The sequence below is a fragment of the Rhinolophus ferrumequinum genome, chromosome 10 (genome assembly GCF_004115265.2).
Source record: "Rhinolophus ferrumequinum isolate MPI-CBG mRhiFer1 chromosome 10, mRhiFer1_v1.p, whole genome shotgun sequence".
NCBI classification, from domain to species: domain Eukaryota; kingdom Metazoa; phylum Chordata; class Mammalia; order Chiroptera; family Rhinolophidae; genus Rhinolophus; species Rhinolophus ferrumequinum.
Window position 1 is genome coordinate 40,855,398 of NC_046293.1, and position 21,909 is coordinate 40,877,306.

Sequence of the window (21,909 nt, forward strand, 5' to 3'; positions counted from 1 at the left end):
AATTTAAAAAGAACTGAAGTAAATGTAGAAAATGTTAAAATTCAACTGGTTTGTTCACAAGTCTCTGTTACATTACTTTCTATACTTTTCTGTATGTTTGAAATACATATCCCTTGTTTGATGTTCTAATTTGGAACCCTTTTACATTGCTGGTGAGAATGTAAAATGGTACAGCTGAGTGGGAACAGTATGGTGGCTCTTAAGCAATTAAACATAGAATTACCATATGCTCTAGCTATGTCACTTCTAGGTATATACTCAAAAGAATTGAAAAGAGGGACTCAAACAAATCTTATACACCTATGTTCACAGCAGCAGTATACATAATAGCCAAAAGATGGAAACAAATATCAGTGGATAAATGGAAAAACCAAAATGTGATTAGAATAGGCAAATTTATAGAGACTGAAAGTAGACTAGAGGTTGCCAGAGGCTAGGGGCGTGAGGGAGTAATGGGAAGTTATTGTTTAATGAGTAAAAACTTTCATATGGAACATGTGACCTTCCTGTAGCCAAATCTATCTGTAAGGTCCCCTAACGCACAAAGGAATACCCATAAATACAATCTAGACTTGCTTATAACTTATCTGTTTTGAAAATATAAATGGTTCAGGTAGAATCTTGGGTTTTGTCCCTTTAAAGAGTTTCAATTTGGGATGATGATAAAGTTCTAGAGATGGATAGTGATGATGGCTGCACAACAATGTAAATATACTTGATTCCACTGAATTGTATATTTAAAATGTTTAAAATGGTAAATTTAATGAAAGCATTCAAATAAACCAAACTTGCTTTGGTTGGAAAAGAAAAAACATTTTAAAAATTCTGGAAGTAAGATTCATCCAATAGTTTATGTATATTTATGGTAGATGTATTTCTTTTCTCCTGAAAGTTGATATTAAGTTGGTATATATATTATAATCAATTATATCTTAGAAATAAAGGAAACCTGAGTTTCCTTCATAAAAACTGAGGCGAAAAGTATCCTATGTTATAAAAACACAAAGACATTCTCTGCTATAAATTGGCAAAGGCTACAGACAAAGAAATACAATTTGAGAACAATAGATGCAAGGAACAGTGTTTGACTCAGGTTCCATTTAAAATATATTAAATTAAGGCATAAAAAAAAAAAAGAATGAAAATACTCAATTCTGGCAAACTGGGGTCCCGGCAAAAGTTGTGAATTTACAATATAATCTTAATGGGAATAATTTAGCAACATGAATTTAGGACTACTAAAAAAGTATTCGTATCTATGGATCCACTTGTTCCATTTTTAGGAGTTTGTTATAGCAATAGAAGAAAAAAGTGATATGTGATATGCTCCAACATATGATTATTTCTCAAAGCTAAAGCTAAAAACAGTAAATAATCTGAATTACCAACAACAGAAAAATGATTCAAGAATCATATGGACATATTTTGTTCTGATATGCCAGTGCCTACAACATTGCAGGTACTATTAAACTTTTAATCATGAAGATTATAGAAAATTATACAATGACTAATGTAAGAATATGAGAACATTTATTGAGGTACATGTATCTACAACTGCTGTAAAACCTGGGGGTAAAATGATGAACAAAATGGTCCCTGTTCACTGGGAACTCAGATCAACAGAGATTTCAGAAACAATCGTAATAGTCAATAAATGCCATTAACATAAATCGGTACTAAGTATTTGTCAGTCTTAGAAGATGTGCTTAAACTTTTAATCAAATTTATTTTCAAGTCATAAATAACAGAATAGAACAAATTAAAAGCAACAGATTAAAACAGGACATCTGATAAAAGGTAGGCATACATATCACCCACAAGAGAAGAATCAGTTAAAAAGATGGAAAACTTTGTATTTCAATTTCAGTTAGAAATTGTCACAAAGATGCTCTGAGCCAGAGGTTAAAATACATTCACTCTATGTACTTTGTTGACGGAAGGGATGAAGTTCTAACAAATTTTAGAAAGATTCCCATGAAAATGTTTTGGCACTTAACAGAAATAAGCTTTGATGAAAAAATGAAAAATTCAATGATAGGACACTACAATCATCAACACTTACTCAAAGATGGAAAAGGGGCCACAGGTTAAACCTGACAAGCTCAGGAGACTGAAAATAACCACAGAAGATGGTATGAACGTAAAAAAAAAAAATCATAACTAAAGTGGGCTATGGTGGGAAGTCACATGGTTAGTCTGAAACTTCCTTCATAAAGTCAGTCTTCACCTTAATGAGCCTGTCTATTGACTTTTTGCACCTAAGATGACATCCTTGGAATGTCAGTAATCCTTTTTTCCAGATCTGAGCAGGAAAGGACAGAATCCCTCATTATTATTCTTGTCCCTTGATTAACATCTCTATATTAACTATCCTGTACTCTCCTATGTGAAAGTACGGTACCTGTCTCTCCAATTTACTTTTATCCAATCCCAGAGATTTCCCTGCTTTGCTTTCTCCCACCCCCTCAATCTACCACCAATAGATTTCCTGTAACCCTCCTCCTTTGATTCTTTGTGTAAAATAAACTGCAAACCGCCATTCTGAGGAGCATTTTCTCAATCTGTTGAGATTTTGCTTTCCAGCAATTGTCATCTGTTTGGCTCAAATAAACTCTTATAAGCTTTCTCTTAGGCTGGATGTTTTTCGTCGACATTGGCTACTGGATTTTTTCCTAAGTCTGCTTAGGTTGGTGCTCCAATTTTATAATGGTAAAGTAAATATGTTAAGTATATTTCCTATCACTGCACAACAACGAATTTCCTGGTGGTTTAATTAGAAAGTGATACACTGGGTTAACAGTTTGAGAACTTTATTAAAAATGATGGTAACTATAGGATAATGTTATTCTAAGAATTAAATAACCCAATGAATGTAAGGTGGTAGCGTAGAGGCTAGAATACAGTAAGTGCTCAACAAATGGTAGTATTTAAAATAGTAAAAATAATGGCAGAGTTTATTGCCCCTACATTTGCATGTGATTTGGAATTTGGGACTCGGTATAAGAAAAACAAGGTAATTTCTTCATTAACAGATTTGTAAAAAAATATATATATGCTATTTTATACACACAAATACATATAAGTAGGATGCAGATATATATAAATATCACAAAAAAATAATCTCTTTGGGCAATAACTCAAGGAGAAATATTTGGCAAAAACATGGTACTGCCATTCTATTACAATAGTTACGTTGACGAGAAAACATCCAGCCTAAGAGAAAGCTTATAGGAGTTTATTTGAGCCAAACTGATGACAATTGTAGGGAAGCAAAATCTCAACGGATTGAGAAAATGCTCCACAAAATGGCGGTTTGCAGCTTATTTTATATGTAGAATCAAAGGAGGAGGGTTACAGGAAATCCACTGGTGGTAGATTAAGGGGGTGGGAGAAAGCAAAGCAGGGATATCTCTAGGATTGGATATAAAAGTAAACAGGAGACAGGTACTTCTTTCACATAGGTGGGTACAGGATAGTTAATAGTTTACTTTTTACAGCACAGAGATGGTAATCAGGGGAAGAAGAAGAATAATGAGGGATTCTGTAGTTTCCTGTTCGGGTCAGGCAAAAGGGATTACTGGCATTCCAAGGGCATATTATCCTAGATGCAAAAAGACAATAGACAGGCTCACTTAAGGTAAAGACTGACCTTTGTCAAGGAAGCCACAGGCTAGATGTGACTTCCTGCCATGGCCCACCTTAGTTAGTTACTAACTGAGTTACTAACTTAGTTACTAACATTTATAATTCATTTATAGTCTGCTTACTTCCAAAAAGGATTTGATGTGGCATATTGTTGACAAGCACAGCTATATTAAATAAGAGTTAAAAAAAACAACAACAACACGCCACTATAAACTGGGAAAGGAAGAACCCCAAATCCTAGGACAAGAGGCTTCTTAACATATCCAGAAAAAAGTTATTATAGGTATCACATCAGTCACTGAATCCAAAGGCTGAATACTAATTTAAGGTCTTTTTAACTGGTTGTACAATGTGGCTATTGGGGAGAAAATAATCTTTTCTCTATCCTCTTAGGTTCTATCTTTGGAAGTCTGCAAATTAAACTGGCAAAAAACAGATTAGCAAGAAAAAAAACGTTTACTCACGTTTGCGCTCACAGAGAAAGTGGCTCCAAAAAAACGGCTAGAATTTAAAGTTTATATCTTATATCTTAATAGAGGAAAGGGAGGCAGAGAAAGGACACTTATAGAAAAACAAATGACGTTAGGAAAGTAGACGGAAGGTATGATAGTCTCGTAACAATGTTTGTTTATTCAAGTTCTCATCTGACTCCTCCAGTGATAGGAGTGACCTTCACTGGTTGGAAAATCTTCTTTGAAGGGGGTTTGATGGCTGGTGAACCATTTTGGAAGGCTTTGCTTTTAGGCTGGTGGCTGGGGGGTTCAGACAAAGTCTCCTTTTGCATAGGTTGAGTTTCAAATATCTTCAGCTCAAAATAACTTTTATGTCACAGTAGTATCCTTTTCTGGATCACTTCATGGATCCAGAAAAATATAACGGCAAGAGAATAACTAGACCTATCAGTTAGATGTGAAAATTCTAAACAATATTGCTTTACACTGATAACTTTTCACAATCTTCATCCAAAATAAGGTTATCCTTAAATGTGTTAAAAGCTAAAACTTTTGGAAAATAAGAACTTTCATTGGAAGGAAGATGGATTTTTATTTTAAGGCATACTTTATTTCCTTCTTTACCAATTTTTCTTTACTCTGGAAATAAAGAGGTAGAGACCAAAAACAAAAAAAAGTCCATGAAAATACCTAATTGATAATAAGGCATTGGTTGTCTGCTAGGTTTAAAAAAAACTTCTGAGGATAATATAAAAATTCAGTTAACAACATCTTTATAGATATTTTTAAATTACCTCTAATTTCTTGGCACAAGGTCCACTAACAAGTGCAACCACTCCATTGTCAGATACCTAAGCAAAAAGAAAAAGCAACACAACACAGCATGTAAATGGAGATGATAGAAGTAACATTTTCTAAAAATCATTACTCATTTAGATACAGTTTTATTGCCTCCCATTTAGGAAATATGTGTTTTAGCCACACATACCTTCCACCCTTACATAAAATAATTGAGCAGAATGTGCCAAATTATATTTCAATTACTAACTACTAAAGCATGAAATGGTCAACAATTTCACAACAAAAATAATTATGTTCTTCTAATGAGTCATTGGAAATACAATGGGCAAACACAGTCTCTGTATTTCAAATCTGTATTTCATTTACCTGAGTAGCTGAAAAATCAACAGACTGCAAAAATAAGCAGTTTTCTCCTAATGCGTGTAAGGACACATCAGTAATCCCTAAGCAGCCACCTAAATCAATGATCTTTAGCAGCCTGCAATTGCGTGCGAGAGCAAGGACTCCTTCATCAGTGAGGTTGCAACATCTTTTCAAAGAAGCTTCATGCAGATATGAACAAGATGAAGCCACAGCTTTTATTCCTGGGGAAAACACAATTATGTATCAATGAGCTATATATGTATATATATGAGAAATGTGACTGATTTGCTTTTTAGCAATGACAAGTACTGATACATCCCCTTCCATGATAGCCTTTTTCAAACTAGTCCATCTGTGAGGATATGCTTATTTTCCAGTGATGCTATCTTTATTTATAATCCTTTGGAATGTTTCAGGAATTCTCTACACAGTCTGTAGTATAGTCTCCAGAATATCTGCAATTAATGGTGAGCCATTATTGTTTGTAGATAGAGAGTAGATTTGCTTTTAGGAAGTAGCCAAATCATTCAGAATCAAATTAGGTAACTCACTAGTAAATCATTCTCTTTTGTCACAACAAAAAGTTTTAAAATAATAAAGTTAATTTTCTTGTGGACTCTGAAGAGAAAGCCAAGTTAAATTGCCCAAATGTTTTAAGTAATTGTTTCCATGTTTATCCTTACTTAGGAATCATACCTGTGTCTATACACTGTCTCTTCCCCCTTTGACTCTGCCCTTTTCTACCACCATGGTCCTTCTCTGTTACCCTGGATCAATCTTACTGCAGGTTAAGAAAAGGGAAGTCCTTAAATCCAATTAAACTGAGGCAAATGCACATTGGAGACTGGTACGTGATAATGTGCCAATTAAATAAAAGAATGCTTAGGTGATCCAGGGCCCCTCAGTCAAGGACAAACATTATAGCATTGTGAAAAGATAATTTTATGGGCAAAATACACAAAAGGGAAGATGGTAAATTTATCTGTAAGTCATTTTTCTTGCTTTCCATATCTTAAGAAAGAACTTTTATTTTACTCATTATTGTCCAGCATGAAAGCTCTTTTTAGTGAGTCATTATTTGTGTAAACATTTAAAAACTTAAGCATCTTGGTGTGAGGACCAGAGTGGAGTGAAGGCTGGGGGTGGGAGGGAGCGAAAGCAGGGAAGAGGGCCTGGCGGGGGTCAAAAGAAAAAAACACAACTTATGCTTCTTTGCAGTATCATAAATATCCTAACTTGCTAACCAAGATGACTGCAAAATATAGCCAACTACTCCCAAAACTTTCCAGAAACTTAGTTAAATTAAGTCCCTCTTTCTTATACTGAAGAAAAAGGTAAACAAAAAATAAAAACCCCTATTTTGAAAAAAAATGGTGAAAATTCACTAATTCACATAATAGTGACACTGAAAAATGCAATTGTCTGGCTATAAAAACCCATGAATTGTACAGACTGATAGGAAGTTTAATCTGATAATTTAATTTTCTGTTGCAACAGTGCATCAAAAAAGCCTTAACAAACTATGAACTGGTCATTTCTTGTTCCATTATACCAGGCAACATTTAAAATACAGAGGTATCCATCCATGCTTATTTTAAATATGTTTAAAATACAAGGTACTGACTTACCCAGTGTATTTCTTAACTTCCAACCGTTTATAAGCAAGAATTCTAATTTGGATTCTTTATTTTATTTTTACTGATATAGTTTCTATTTCTTTGACATCTTCATATTCTCTTTGACATATTTTCCCCTTTTTTGCTCCAAAATTATGTCAGATGGTGAATAGTAATCTACCAATTCATTCAGGATTAAACATACCTTTTGTAGTTATGGAAATTCTGTTTTCTTTTGAGGAATTTAAATTTAATTTCTTGAGTTTTCTGCAGTTACAAAGGTGCAGGAGAGCGGTATCTGAAATATCACAGCTCCGTAGATCTAGAGTTTGGACTTCAGGATGTAAAATCTGTAATACATACACGATTTTGAAAAATTAATTTTCCCTATAAATATAAATGTTTATTCCACATTCAGTATTTTGGTGGTCATAACAGACAAATGGTGGATGGAAAATGCAGCAAAGAACACAGAAACATGTCTGTGTGGAGAACGATACACAAGGCAGGAAAAAGCCAAGCCTACTTCCACCTGGAGGAGCAGCTTTTACTGCCCCCAAAGTCTTTACTGGAACACACAGCACTGTTGAGAACAAATGGCTGGTATAGACTGAGACCTCAGAAGCCGAATTAAGAAGGTGGGGGAGCTTATCCTCTTCCAGTAGTTCTGCTTACTGTTAAAGATTCTAGGTACGTGCATCTTTGCTCAGCAGGAATGAGTCTTTAATCTCTTATACAACAAATGCTTTTAGGATACCAGTATTGCTTATCTAGAGAATTTACCTCCTTTATTCTTATTCTGGGGAGCTGGTACAAACAAACAGTATTACTGAATGTTTACTTGAGGGCAACAAATACCAGATCAATTTCAAAGCTTTCTGAGCTCTCTTTCTGGGGGTATTTTTCTTTTCTTTCACTTATTTTTTTCCAAAATAGAAATGGCTTTACTTTTCTGAATATAAAAGTAAAGCATTATTATTATTGCAAAACATTCAAACGGAAAAATGAGAAAAATAATGATTTCTATTTATTGGGCACTCAACCATGAAAGGTATTAAGTGTTAATGCACATTATATCATTTAATATTCTCTCTCTCTCTCCCTCTGCCCCCTCCCTCCCCCCTCCCTCCCTCCCTCCTTCCCTTCTTCCTTCTCTCTCTCTCTCTCCTTCTCTCTCTCTCTCTCTCTCTCTCTCTCTCTCTCTCTCTCTCTGTCTCTCTCTCATACACGTACTCCTGAGAGATTGGTCATTGCCATTTTATAAACGAGGGATTGAGGCACTCAGAACTTAAACAGCAACACAAAGTACACCACCAAAAAAGGAGCAGAGCTAGGACCAGAAACCAGGTCTTTCTAATTCCAAAGGCCATACGCTTTTAACCATTATAACTAAAATTATCCGTAATACCAGCACCCAAAGAAAAACATTAGTTTTGATGTTTTTTTGAGGTTTAAAAAAAAACCCTTTGAAAAGATCATGTATACTTGTCAGATAAGCACCTTTTACAGAAATAATTGTGGTTGCATACTGTTCCATTTTATGCATGCACCGTAACTTATTAAATGCATACTACACTGGCAAACACTTAAGTTGAACATTTAGGCTGATTTAGGAGGCAATATAGTATAGTGATTAAAAACAAGTATTCTGGAGGCAGAGGCCTGACTTTGAAGCCTGACTGTCATCAAGATCTTTTTCTTTTTTCTTTTTGTGCCTCACTATCCTCATTATTAAAATGGGGATAATATTTTGTGAGAAATAAAGGTGCCTCACTTATTATATGCTATATATAACTGTCAAGTATTTCTATTATCATAAATGACATTATGATGAGCATACTCGTACTTTTGTACTTTCCTGAATTATTTTCTTGAGGTTAATACCAGTAGTAAATAGTAATTACATGAAGTGATGGAGATGCTAACTAACCCTATTGTGCTAATCATTTCACTATACATGTATCAAAACATCACGTGTGTTTTACAATTTAAACTTATACAATGTTATATGTCAAATATATCTCAATAAAACTGGAAAAAAATACCAGAAGTAAAATTGCTGAATCAATGTTATACAAAATTTTAGGACTTTTGACAGTTAATGCCAAATTGTCCTCCTAAAAGATTTATCAATTTCCATTCTCATCAGCAGTGAATAAAAGTCACAGCTCCCCACACTACTACCAATACTGATTTTTTTTTAAGCCTCTGCCAAACTAAAGGACAAACTGTGACTTTTATTTCTAATGAGGTTAAATGTCCTTTTATACATTATTGGCGATTTATATTTCTTTCCTTTTGAGTATTTCCTGATTCTTCTATTTTAGTATTTGTTTTTATTTTCCTTACTGGTTTGTGGAGATTCTTCAAATTGTCAAGATAAAAAACCTGTAGAATTTTACACGTATTGCAAATATTTTTCCTGGGTTGCTATTTGACTTTGCTTCTTTCTTTTTCTTCTTGCCAAAAAGCAGCTCGTTTTGATGCAATCAAATACACCAATCATTTTTCTTCTTGGTTTCTAACTTTGCTGTTGATTAATTTTGACCAAGAACTGCTAACAGAAGCTTTATTGGCAGTCCTTAGGAATTATAATTCTGGAGCTACAAACTTGGGTAGAAACCCACGTGTGTTCCAAGGGGAAAAGAGACAGGAGTTTATAAAGACAGAAAAAAAGGGGCTCCCAAAGGGGTCACACAAGTTGTTTTGAAAGAGCTGTGACTGGTGTTGGCTAGCCGACTACACTGTGCTATATGAGTGTTGCTTATGTCTACAGCTAAGTGAAAAATGTATTTCTTAATAGAAAGTTCAGTGATGCAGAGCCAATTCGAGGAACTGTATCAAGATGCTGCCATTGTGGTTTAGTCCAGTTCAAAAGTTCAGTTTCACACAGAGGGGGTGTGTTAGCTCAGCTTCCTAGACGCCTTCTGCCTTTATTTCAGATGGCTCTCTTGACAGTAGCAACTCCATTTTGCTGTTTTTCTTTCATAGTTCCCCCTTTTGATCAAGATTATTTCCTTAGAAAGCTTTGATGATCAATCATTAGGAAGTATCCCTGGACCATCAATGAAAAAGCAACCTTGATCCCCATCACCAGGCAGGCTCATTGCTGGTATGCCATGTCCCACACAGGAGGGAAAGCCGTTTTCTGAGTGTATAATAGGAGAGTTTATGGCAACACTTGAGCGACAAGGAGGCTGGTCGGAAGCAGAGTTAAGTCACATATTCCTCAGATCAAAAGTTCTTTTGTAGAGGTGGTCTCAGTCGCATTTATTCATTGTAACATCTGGGCACTGGGCTACCATTAGTCTGGTAGTGGCTATTAGTTGTTGGTCAAAGCACCTGGCAAGACACCTAATTAAGGTGCCAGATAGTATAATCACAAAAACCAAGATGATCACAGCCTGCAATATACAACAAAGCCAGGTTCCTATTCCTGTAGGCAGTCAGCTAAATAAATCTTATCTAATCCCAATTTATAGGCTAATGTTCTGCCTATTCAAGGATTTTATATTTTATTTCAGAACCTCAAACTGTTGTATCAGTTTACCTGAGATGTTGACATAGAAACAGCATTCCTCTCCCAATAGCACCCAAGTACGCTTTGTTGGGTGGCTAACACATCTAGAGCTCTGGATTTGTACTACTATCTCAGCCAGACTGTCAGTCATTTCTTGTTCTTCAAGGGCAGTTACAGTAGCATTCTATGATTGTGCTACAAGAACAGAAAAGATTTCTGATAGACTTTTCTAATTCAGCTACTCCAAGCCAAGGAAGGAAAGCTCTAGCGAAGGCATATCCAAAATCTTGCTTATCTATTATGGGGTTTCGGGTGGAAAGCAGACTGAAAAAACCATTACCTGAAATCCCAATTCTGTTTGGTTTGTTTTGAAGCTTATACACAAAAGGGCATGGATTGGGGATAATGACAGAGGATAGGAGAGTCTTTCTGGTGACAGCATCAGGTATTAACATCACAATACCATATCCACTTTACCAACCCAACCATCTTGGGTTGGCAAGATGACATATATTTGGGTCCCACATAAGAAGAAATACCCAGTGCCCTCAAGTGAAAGCATGTAATTGGGCTGTTCAACCCAGACTCTGGGGGAAACATTAAGTCCTATTCCTGAGGCAGGGATTCATGTCCTCCATAGATTAGATGATCATAATAGTCATCAATGCAGAAGAAATTAAAGTCATCATATGAATTAACATGAGAGTGATTAAAGGAGGACCTGAGGTTTCTATATATTTGGGTCAGAATTGAAAGATTAGCACGGGTTTTGTTGTTCCAAGTTTGGGGGCTGGTGTTCCCTAAGAGATAAATTTCATTTATTTTCCACAAAACACCACATTTTTAATCTAGCCCCCAAGTAGTATTCAAGAGCAGGAGGACGTCTTTTTAGGATTGAATGGTGTTATTTCCTGAATTTCGCCATACTAGAGAGGCATTATAAGAAGTAACATTGCAGTCACTTAAGGCCCATCGAGGTGTGAACTCATGGTCATGTGAATCATACAAAAGAGTGTTATACATTTTTAAAGGGCCAAAACCCAAGATTCTGCATGGAATTTTGAAAAATTTATATTTTCAAAACAGATAAATTATAAGTAAGTCCAGATTGTATTTATGGGTATTCCCTTGTGGGTTGGGAGGACCATATAGATAGATTTGGCTACAGAAAGGTTGCATGTTCCATATGTCCAGTTAGGTTTTGCAAGCTTTCAAGACTTACAGGCCAAGCCACTAATTCTGGTTCATCATGAGAATGGGTGCACATCAAACAGTCAGTTAAGTTGGCACTGTTGGATAATGGTTGGACAGTGGGAGCAAAAGGATGCTGAAAGGCAAATAGGGTAGTCATTGCAGTAAGCAGACATAGGCATCTGAGTATGTTCATCTTGAAATCAGACTAACAAGTGAAGACAAGGAACGTTATTTTCTCAAGAGTTTTGTTCAGGCAAAAATTAAGTAATGATGTCAATATAATCAGTAAATGAAACAAAGGTGTCAAAGGGAAGACCAAATGTAAGGGTTGCTGAGTGGACTCAGGTATGACTGGACTGGCCTGGTCCAGGGTCTTGAGAGAGCTGTCTACATCTGGTGTCATCTGCTTCAATCCCGGAATGAAAATTCTAGTGGTGGTCTTGAGTTGTTTAGATTTTCAGCTTAAGATCTCAATAGGCTGAAATGACCACTCAGGTGTGAGAGTCCTTTTTAAATGAGAAACATGAATCCATGAATCAATACCCTTAAGTTTAGTGGCGTAAGGATTAGCTGGTAATATGTGATATGGCCCTTTCCATTATGGATGAAGGGTATCTTTATGGAGATGGCATTTCCAACAGACGTAATCTCTGGGTTGGAGATCATGATATTGTCCATCTCCTGGGAGCACGCTATAGAAAGATTGTTCTATGAGCTGCGAGTTAGTATTAAGGGCCTCTGTAAGTTCTTTACAGTAGAGCAGGAGGTCTCCTTTCAGCAATGCAGGTTCATATATTCCTTGATCTAATCTCCTGGGTCTTCCGATAATGATTTCCAAAGGAGACAGTCTATGTTTGCTGAGGGGAGTAGATCTTAGGTTGAGTGATATCAAGGGGAAAAGCTTTATTCCAAGGCAGATTAAAAGTCTCTACAAATTTTGCTATTTTGCGTTTTGATTATCCTATTAGTCCATTCTACAAGACCAGAAAACTGGAGATGATAAATGTATTGGAAATGTTGCAAAACCGGCCAGATCTTACAAACAGATTATATAATGTGTCCTTTGAAAGGAGTTCCTTGGTCGCTATGGAGCTCTGCAGGGATTCTCCAAGTAGAGATTTTTCCTAGTAGTTTACATACTGCTGAGACTGTGGCTGTGTGGCATGGGAATGCTTCCACCCAATGAGAAAACATACAAATTGTTACTAACACGCATTTGTATCCTTGAGAAGGGGGCAACTAAATAAAGTCCATTTGCCACACCTCAAAGGGTCTAAAGGAAAGGAAGTTTCACAGAATTGCAGTTTCTGTTTAGATACCTTATATTACTTTATTGCTAGTTTTCAAAGGAAGTAGAATTTATATTCAAGGGATGCTTCAGAGGGTGAGCAGAGGAGAAGGTTATCCACATAGAATAAAAGGGTGGACTGGTAAGGGAACTATGTATCTGCCTTTAAAATTTGGGAAAAGTAAATCAGACTTTCAGTGCAGCTCTGAGGATTACTGTCCAAGTGTATTGTCCTTCCCATGTGAAAGTATGTAAAAATTAGCTTTCAAGATCAACAGGAATGCTAAAAACAAAACAAAACAAAAACGCATTACAAAGAGCTATAACCGAAAAGAATTTACTATTTGGTGGTATGGCTAAGAATCAGGTATGAGAGTTAGGCCCAACTGAGTGCCTAAGTATGACTACATTATTTATGGCTTTTAGCTCTTGAACAAATCTCCAGGTTTATTACAAGGCTCATGCAAGGAAAGATGAGGCCTTGTTTGAGATATTCCTCAATGATAGTTCTGATTCCTTCAGTGACCTCTGCATTTAGAAGGTATTGATGGATGTTGGGCAGAGGTTTATTTTTGTCAATTTGAATTTTCATTGCTGGTGTGAAATGAATGCAACCGATGTTGGTGGCATTTTTTGACCAACGTTCTTTTGAAATGGAATCAAAAAGAGGGTTTGGGTCAATTAAGGTGACTGAAAAAATTGGAATAGTTATGGATGAGTCCATAGACAAGTCTCTCTTGAAGATCATTAGTTAAAAGCTCAAAATATAACCATACTTCCCCCTTTTGAGAGAAGAAAATATGGGTTTGTGAGCTTCAAGAAAGTCTCATCCTAGGAGATGAATAGGGACAGAGAGAACTAAAAGAAACTGATGGGTTCCTTAAAAAGGTCTAAGTTGAAAAGGAATCGGAAGAGATTTGGAGACAGTCATGTTGATTGGAAACTTCTACCATTTGTATGGTTTCAGTACTCCAAGGAAGAGAAATGGAGGCTGGTGCGGCTAACAACTGCGAGGGTGGCTCCAACATTCACCAGGTCTCTAGTTTCCTCATTCCTAATAGATCACTTTTTCCTAAGGAATTAGTTAGGAGCATGGGAAGACTCCCTTTTTGATCCTTGGAGCAAACTTATTACTGAGAAAACTTTGGTTGAATCCCTGAGGTGAAGTCATAAGGGGGCTGTTGGCCTTGTAATTGCCTTTTGAGCTCTAAACAATCTTTCTTCCAATACCAAGGCTTTTCTGCAATAATCACAAACCCTTTTAAATAGTGGTTTGCCTTACGGACCCTGAGAGGGAGATTTAGCCATCAATTGTTACAGATTATAGGTTTATTCATTACTTGAGTTCCTTGAATTTGGGCATTTAGGGCTTATGTAGCTTCCATTTTGGTATCTTTTTAGATAGCTCAGGAGAGTTGCTCGGCATAGTTTCCTAAATCATGGGTGTGGCATGGTGGCCCAAGGAAGTTCTCATTTTTTTAACCTGTTGTTCAAGTTTGTCTTGTAGACCCTCAACAGAAGATGAACTAAAAAGTATTCAGGTGTCATCATTGACTTCATCTACACTGGAATACTGTTTAAAAACTTTTTCAAATCTATCATAGTAATCAAAAACAGTTTCGTGAGGTTTCTGAATATATTTTAGAATTTTCTGCCAATCAGTAACTCAAGGAAAGCCTCAGGTATCTTTTCATGAAGCAGTTTAGCCAATTTTTAGACCTCGTTCATGGCTTCTTGTCCTCAACAGAAGTTGTTAATAGAGTCTTTCCATCTCACCTTGTCTATCCATTCTCTAGCATGTCCTTCTCCTACTAGCATGTGGATAAGCTGATAGAGGTCAGAGAACCCTGGCTCATATGCTTGGATAGTGAGCAGAAATTCTCTAGCAAACCCAATGGGGTCCTCTTTGGAATTAGGGAAATATTTAGTAATGGCACCAAGTTCAGCTTGAATCCATGGGATATAAGAAATAAGGGGCTCTCACCCTGGGCCAGGCCCATTCAATGGCTTGAATTTAAATGGGGTGGTAAGAGTAGGGGGTATCTAATGGAGCCTCAAGTTCATCATTATAAAAAGGGAGCTCAGTGAGTGAAGGATAAAGAGGGAGAGGAAAGACAGGAACCAAAGGAGCAGAAGGTGTAGATAAGGAGACATCAGAAGAACATTTAGAAGTTTTCTCTAATTTAGTAAGCCTCTGAGATAACTTGGAATTTGCTGTGATTAATTTAGAATTTGTGCTTTTGAGTGAAGCAGTTTTTGAATCACTTATAGGTTTGGTGGCCTCAAAATGTCAATGAAAATATGCTTCCTATAAGTTTGCTTAGTTTTGTAGTTTTTTTCCAATTGACTGTGGAGATAGACTAAATTAGGGATTTCAAAAGAGCCCCAAGTTGGCCAGTTGAACTGTAAACTGTCCTGGGTAATTATGGTCCAGCAAGACAGAAATTTGCAAGATGAGGAGGGCCTGTAATTTTTGTACATAGATTCAGCACAAGTTCCAGAAGGTGGCTGTTCAGCAGCCATCCCTTTAGAAAGTGAACTTCTCATTTTTCAAGAGTAATTACTTGCCACACAGGCGTTTTAAGTTCTGTAGACAAAAATGCTGGCAACAGAGGATGCCCAAATAGAGCCTGAACCTCAACCAAGGTGGGAGGTTCAGGTCCAGGAGGACTTACCACAATAATCCGGGACCACTGGGGAGATGACAGAGTGCAATGGACTCTTGTTGGTACCTTACTCAAATCAAGAGAGGTACCGGAAGTGGAGGCAAGTCACTCTGGATCCCACTTCTCTGACACCATGTAATGTCAATCAGTTTTGACTCAAGAACTGCAAAGCAAACAGAAGCTTTATTTGGGGTCTTTAGGCATTGCAATTCTGGACACATAGATTTAGGTAGAAATCCAACTGTGTTTGGAGGGGAAAAGAGAGTTTATAAAAACTGAAAAAGGGGGGCTTGCAAATGGTTTACACAAGTTGTTTTGAAAGAGCTGTGATTGGTGTTGGCAAGCCGACTTACACTGTGATATATATACATATATATACACATGATTGATTGCTTATATCTATTGCTAGGAGAAAAATTTATCTCTTAACAGACTTCAGTGATGCAGAGCCAGTTCCAGGAACTGTATCAGGATGCAGCCATTTGTGGTTTAGTCCACATGAAAAGTTCAGTTTCATATGGAGGGGATGTGTTAGCACAGCTTTCTAGAGGCTCTTGGCTCCATTTTAGATTGCTTTCTTGACATTATCAACTCCATTTTGCTGTTTTTCTTTCACGGTGTCATGTCAAAAAAGGCCTTCTCCATTCAGACACTATAAAAGGATTTAGGAAATATTACAAAAAGAGCTTTCCAAAGATGTGTAGCTTTACAACAGATATTAATCTGGCTTTTTGAATCGTTTTCTAAGCAGCACTCTTATAAGGATGGGGATTAGAGGGAGAGCTCCAAGGAAAATATATTTTTGTTTTTTTCTATTTCATTCATCTTCTTAGCCCATTTCTATTCTGGTAATATTAGGCTTAAATGAATATTAAAGATTGCCATAAAACAAAAATTTAAATCCCTGAAATACAGACTAAAAAGATAGATAGAACAAAATGGAGATAGTTGGAAAGAGAACTCACCAATTTTCTGTCATGTCATAATGTTTCATCTGTTAGCCACGCATAAATTATACAGATCCACAGAATCATCAACAGTAAGAATCTGGAGATAGTATTCTACCTCCACAGAGCCAAGCAGACTACAACACTAAAATGTCTATGTTCAAATGCAAGCTAACATGAAGAAAATAAAGCATTAATGGCACATCAGGTTAATGTAGAAGAAACACTAAGACACCTTGAAGCACAATTACAAGGTGAAGTCACAGGGATAGTCACATGCTGGAATGCTATCATCAGTTTGCTTGCTTTTGATCACAGGCTTTGGACAGAATGTGTGTAAAGACAGCAATTATACCATAGCCCCCCCTTATCTGTGATTTCAGTTTTCAGTTTCAGGTACCTATGGTCAACCATGATCCCAAAATATTAAGTGGAAAATTCCAGAAATAAACAATTCATAAGTTTTAAATTGTGCACCTCTCTGAGTAGTATGAAGTCTCGCACTGTCCTGCTCTGTCCTGCCCGGGATGTGAATCATACCTTTGTCCAGTGTATCCACACTATATATGCGACCTGCCCATTAGTCACTTAGTAGACATCTAAGTGATCAGATTACTGTAAGGTATTGCAGAGCTTGTGTTCAAGTAACCCTATTTTACTTAATAATGTCCCCAAAACACAAGAACAGTGATGCTGATAATTCAGACATGCCAAAGAGAAGCCGCAAAGTGCTTCCTTTAAGTGAAAAGGTATGTATGCATAGGAAAAACCATAGTATATATAGGGTTCAGTACTATCCATAGTTTCAGACATCCACTGGAGGTGTTAGAACACACCCCCACAGATAAGGGGGAAACTACTACTGTAGTTCTAGTCTTGGCTGACAGTGATGACGGCTACAAACCCATTTTACAATTAAGAGAACTGAGGCTCATTGTCAGAAAGAACGGCAAAACTAGGATTTTAATTCAGGTTGGGGACCCTTACTATATTTACTGCCTTACAGAATAGCCAATTTTAGCTTAGTTGTAGAGAAGGGAAGTAAGTATAAATTAACAGAAGTGTGAGGAATCCAGAAAAAGAATGAGAACAGTTTAAAAGAGTGATTTTCAACTGCTGATTGTCATCCATGAATGGATAAAATCAATTTATTAGGCTGTGATCAACATTTTTAAAGGAAGTAAGATATAACAGAATAAAATAGAGAATATCAAAGTGTACTGCACACAAAACAGTGAGTCCTCAATGTCATCAATAGGTTCTGTGACTTTAAGCCAAACAACCTATAACGAAACCAATTTTACCACAGGCTAATTGATATAAACAAGAGTTAGTTCCTATGGTACCTCATCAACATTATAACACAATGATGTCATTCAAGGACCTGCTGTATTGTTACACTTAAGTGTGCTTTGTGTACTAGAGTCATGATGTAATAAATATTTCTTATTGTGGGTGTTTTTTATTTTTTTGCCATTTGTTTATTCACCCTACATGTTCATTTTAATTTTTTCCAGTTTTATTGGAGTATAATTGATCAAAAAGTTTAAAACTTTTTGAAAATATGGAGATCAAGGGGACTGGTACTATGAAGACAAGGGAAGTAAATGAAAGAATGGTAGGAGAGTTTTGAGGAATTACTACACAGGAACATTTTGGTTATCTGGAGAAACAAAAAACTCTGATGCTTTATTATGTTTTAAAATTACTACTAATCCTACTATATACAATTGCTCCAGAAATCTGAAAACATATCCAAACAGTAAAATATGCTTGCTTTACAGTTGTACATACTCTTACCTCACTTATGTTCGAATCTGTTATCTGCCCCTGCAGGCTCATTATTTTAATCAGTCTATCTTTTATGTTGGGAGGCAAAGGCTTAATGTCTGTGACATATCTGGAAATATTCTTCATGAAGCACCAAAGGCATCTGAAATACAAATATGATATATATAGTAAATGATACTGTACCAGTACTGATTCTTCATATTTGTTTAATGCTGTTTGTTAGTACTTAGTCCTTTCATAAAGAGGATGTACATTTATATTAATATTTATAACTTAAGCTTTGTAAGATTCAAAAGCTTAGTCTGGACTCAGTTATTTACTCAGCTCTTCCTCTTAGAAGAGTGATTTTTAACTGCTGTGATTTTTAACTTTTTTTTCTCAGCATACCTTGTTTACTCAAATGCATTCTAAATGACCAAAAAAAGTGTTTTTTCTAAGTCAGTCTCTATTTCCTAAGACACAAGATTTCAGTCATATATTCCTAAATAAACATTAAACTACTCATTGACAAGTTTTATCTGTTAATCCATCAATCTTGTTTTCACTATTTTTCTTAAAAATTATGCACAGGAGGAAATCACTACAGAAAGAATTATAACCACAAAGATTCCACAAATAGTACAAATTATAGAAATAACAAACTTAGTACCAGAATTGTACCCAAGACACATATAACCAACATATCTCATGTGGCCTGAAATTCCAACTATCTGAGAAACTCATACTTTAAACAAATAAATATAAATCTTATTTAATTTCTGCCTACAAGTATTCCCAAATATACATAATTTCACAAATATTCCCAAATATACAAATATACAAATTTTCCCAAATTTACATAATGAATAAATGTGGGCATTCACTTGAATTATTTTTTTAGGACTATCTTTATTTTTTCTTTTCCTCTTTTGGTTGCGTCAGCCTTTCCCTCTCTTATCCTTCCCCCTTCCATTATTTTAATTCTTCACACAACTTAGTATATATTCTTTCTTATTCTTCTCTGTGCTTATACAGACACACACATACTCACACATTTAAAGGGTTTCCTTAAATGATAGCATTCTACACTCTTTCTATACCTTATTCAATATCTTATGGAACTCTTTAAAGTGTCAAGTATAGTTTTAATTCTCCTTTAATGGCTATATATGTTACAGTGTGAATGATTTAGTCATTCCCTCATTGATAAGCATTCCACTGTTTCTAGGATATGTTAACATGAGTATTTCTGTGTACATATCTGTGTATGTACAAAAAATTATTATGGGAATATGATTATTTATTAATAGTATTATTTAATTCTTCTATGTTCTTCTATGTTCTACTAAATCTGTAGAATTCTTAGTTTATAATACTTGTATTTTGAAAGTTTTCTTTTCATCTGTACTAGTTTTTGCTAGTTTATGTGCATTACTGTTTTAAAATGAAAAATTTCAAACATACAGAAAAATAGAATGATATAAATTCATGTACCCAAAACCTAGAATTTAAAAATTTTACTATCTGATCATAACGTATCAGATACCCTCCTTAAAACACAAAGCATTTCAGATAAAATAAAGCCTACACAGACACTATCTTTATCTCCCTTTGCAGAGGTAACTACTACCCTGAAGTTTTTAAAAGTTTCTGTGATTTTATTATATTTTTAATAATAAAGTAAATCCATAAGTAACATAGAATACTGTTTTCTATATTTATAAAATGTAGTGTATTATTAAGTTTCTATCATGACTGAATTTGTCAATTGCTCATGTAATTATGATCATTTTTCTTTTTATAAGATTATGGCCTTCGTTGCATATTCATGATCATTATATCTTCTTGTGGAATATTCTTATTATCATTAAGCAGTGTCCCTGTCTACCAATATTAATGTTTGTCACTTCATATTTTATTCAGTCTGGTTTTAAAATTGCTCCACCATCTTTCTTTAGCTTCTTTTGTTAATATGTTTGCAAGATTCATCTGCAGGCATGCAGATAGCTATAGTTTGTTCATTTTTATTTTCAGTTGGTTTATGTCCATTTTCACTACTGCATAATATTCCATTGTTTTAACAATTTATCTATTCTACTGTTGATGTACAGTTGGGCAGTTTATAATTTTTTACTATTCTGAATGATAATATGAATACTGTTGGACGTGTCTTTTTGTGCACATGTACCTGTGTTTCAATTGAGTATATATCTAGGAGTATATATACTGGCTCATAGGGTATGCTAATATAGGGTTTACAAATATTAGCTTAGTGCCAAACAGTTTTCCAAAGTGGTTATACTAACTCACAATCTTATCATCAGTCAATTAAAGTTCTTGGAATCCACATCCTTTTCAAAGCTTGGCATTGTCACTCTTTTTAATTTTAGCCAATTTAGTGAGTGTATAGTAGTAATGCATTGTGGCTTTAAATTACAATCCCTAATTATTAATTAATTTGAGCACATTTTCATCTTATTTTTCCAAAAAGTACAAAATGCTTTATTTTCATTCGTTAGTTACTTGTGAACCACAGAGCCTGGGGCTCATAAAAGAACATTGATAATGAGTATGAGGGAAGATAGGGCTGGTTGAAGTCCCCTTAATTTTCCTTTATTTAAAATTTATTTTATTTTTCAATTACAGTTGACATTCAATATTATTTTATATTAGTTTCAGGTGTACAGCACTGTGGTTAGACATTATATAATTTACGAAGTGATTCCCCCCAATTAATCTAATACCCACCTGGCACTATACATAGTTATTAAAATATTGTTGACTGTATTCCCTATGTTCTGCTTTACATCTCCAAGACAATTTTCTAACTACCAATTTGTATTTCTTAATCCCTTCACCTTTTTCACCCAACCTTCCAACCCCGCTCCCACCTGGCAGCCATCAGTTTGTTCTCTGTATCTATGAGTCTGTTTCTGTTTTGTTTGTTCATTTTTTTTAAAATTTATTTTTAATTTATCGGGGTGACAATTGTTAGTAAAATTACATAGATTTCAGGTGTACAATTCTGTATTACATCATCTATAAATCCCATTGTGTGTTCACCACCCAGAGTCAGTTCTCCTTCCATCACCATATATTTGATCCCCCTTACCCTCATCTCCCACCCCTTACCCCCCCCCCCTTACCCTCTGGTAACCACTAAACTATTGTCTGTATCTATGAGGTTTTTGTTTATTTGTTTGTTTGTTTGTTTGTTTTTTTACTTAGACGTTTATCATTTATATCCCTCACACTGTGGACCCTCCGCCCCCCATCCACTATCTCTCTGACATCGCACCAAGCCATCCCATTTCCACTATCTCTACTCCCAATGCTGTACTCTGCCTATTGTAAATGTATACATACCTATATATACATATATATATGTAATATTATAGTTGGCATTCATTATTGTTCAGTTTCAGGTGTACAGTGCAGTGATCAGGCATCTACATCTTCCCTGAGATGGTCTCCCAACTGGGACACGTGTCTATTGGGCACCCTACAAAATCTTTACATTATTGATTACGTTCCCCAGATTAATTTTCAAAACCCCGTGGCCATCTTGTGGTTACTGATTGTTTTCTAATCCCCTCACCTACCCCCTTACCCCCACCCCCCCGCCCATCTAGCAACCCTCAGTTTTT

At 35.6% G+C, this 21,909-nt stretch overlaps 1 protein-coding gene across 2 annotated transcripts in view; it reads right to left on the reverse strand.

The window, feature by feature from the left end:
- The window catches only part of AMN1 (antagonist of mitotic exit network 1 homolog), a 48,304-nt gene that overhangs the window by 15,532 nt on the left and 10,863 nt on the right, over window positions 1-21,909 (reverse strand). For both annotated transcript variants that reach the window (XM_033118356.1, XM_033118357.1), the window contains exons 2-5: window positions 18,293-18,425; window positions 7,083-7,227; window positions 5,265-5,482; window positions 4,892-4,948 (exon numbers count right to left, since the gene is read on the reverse strand). In XM_033118356.1, the coding sequence (XP_032974247.1) occupies window positions 4,892-4,948; window positions 5,265-5,482; window positions 7,083-7,227; window positions 18,293-18,425 (553 nt within the window). The remainder of the gene's footprint in view (window positions 1-4,891; window positions 4,949-5,264; window positions 5,483-7,082; window positions 7,228-18,292; window positions 18,426-21,909) is intronic.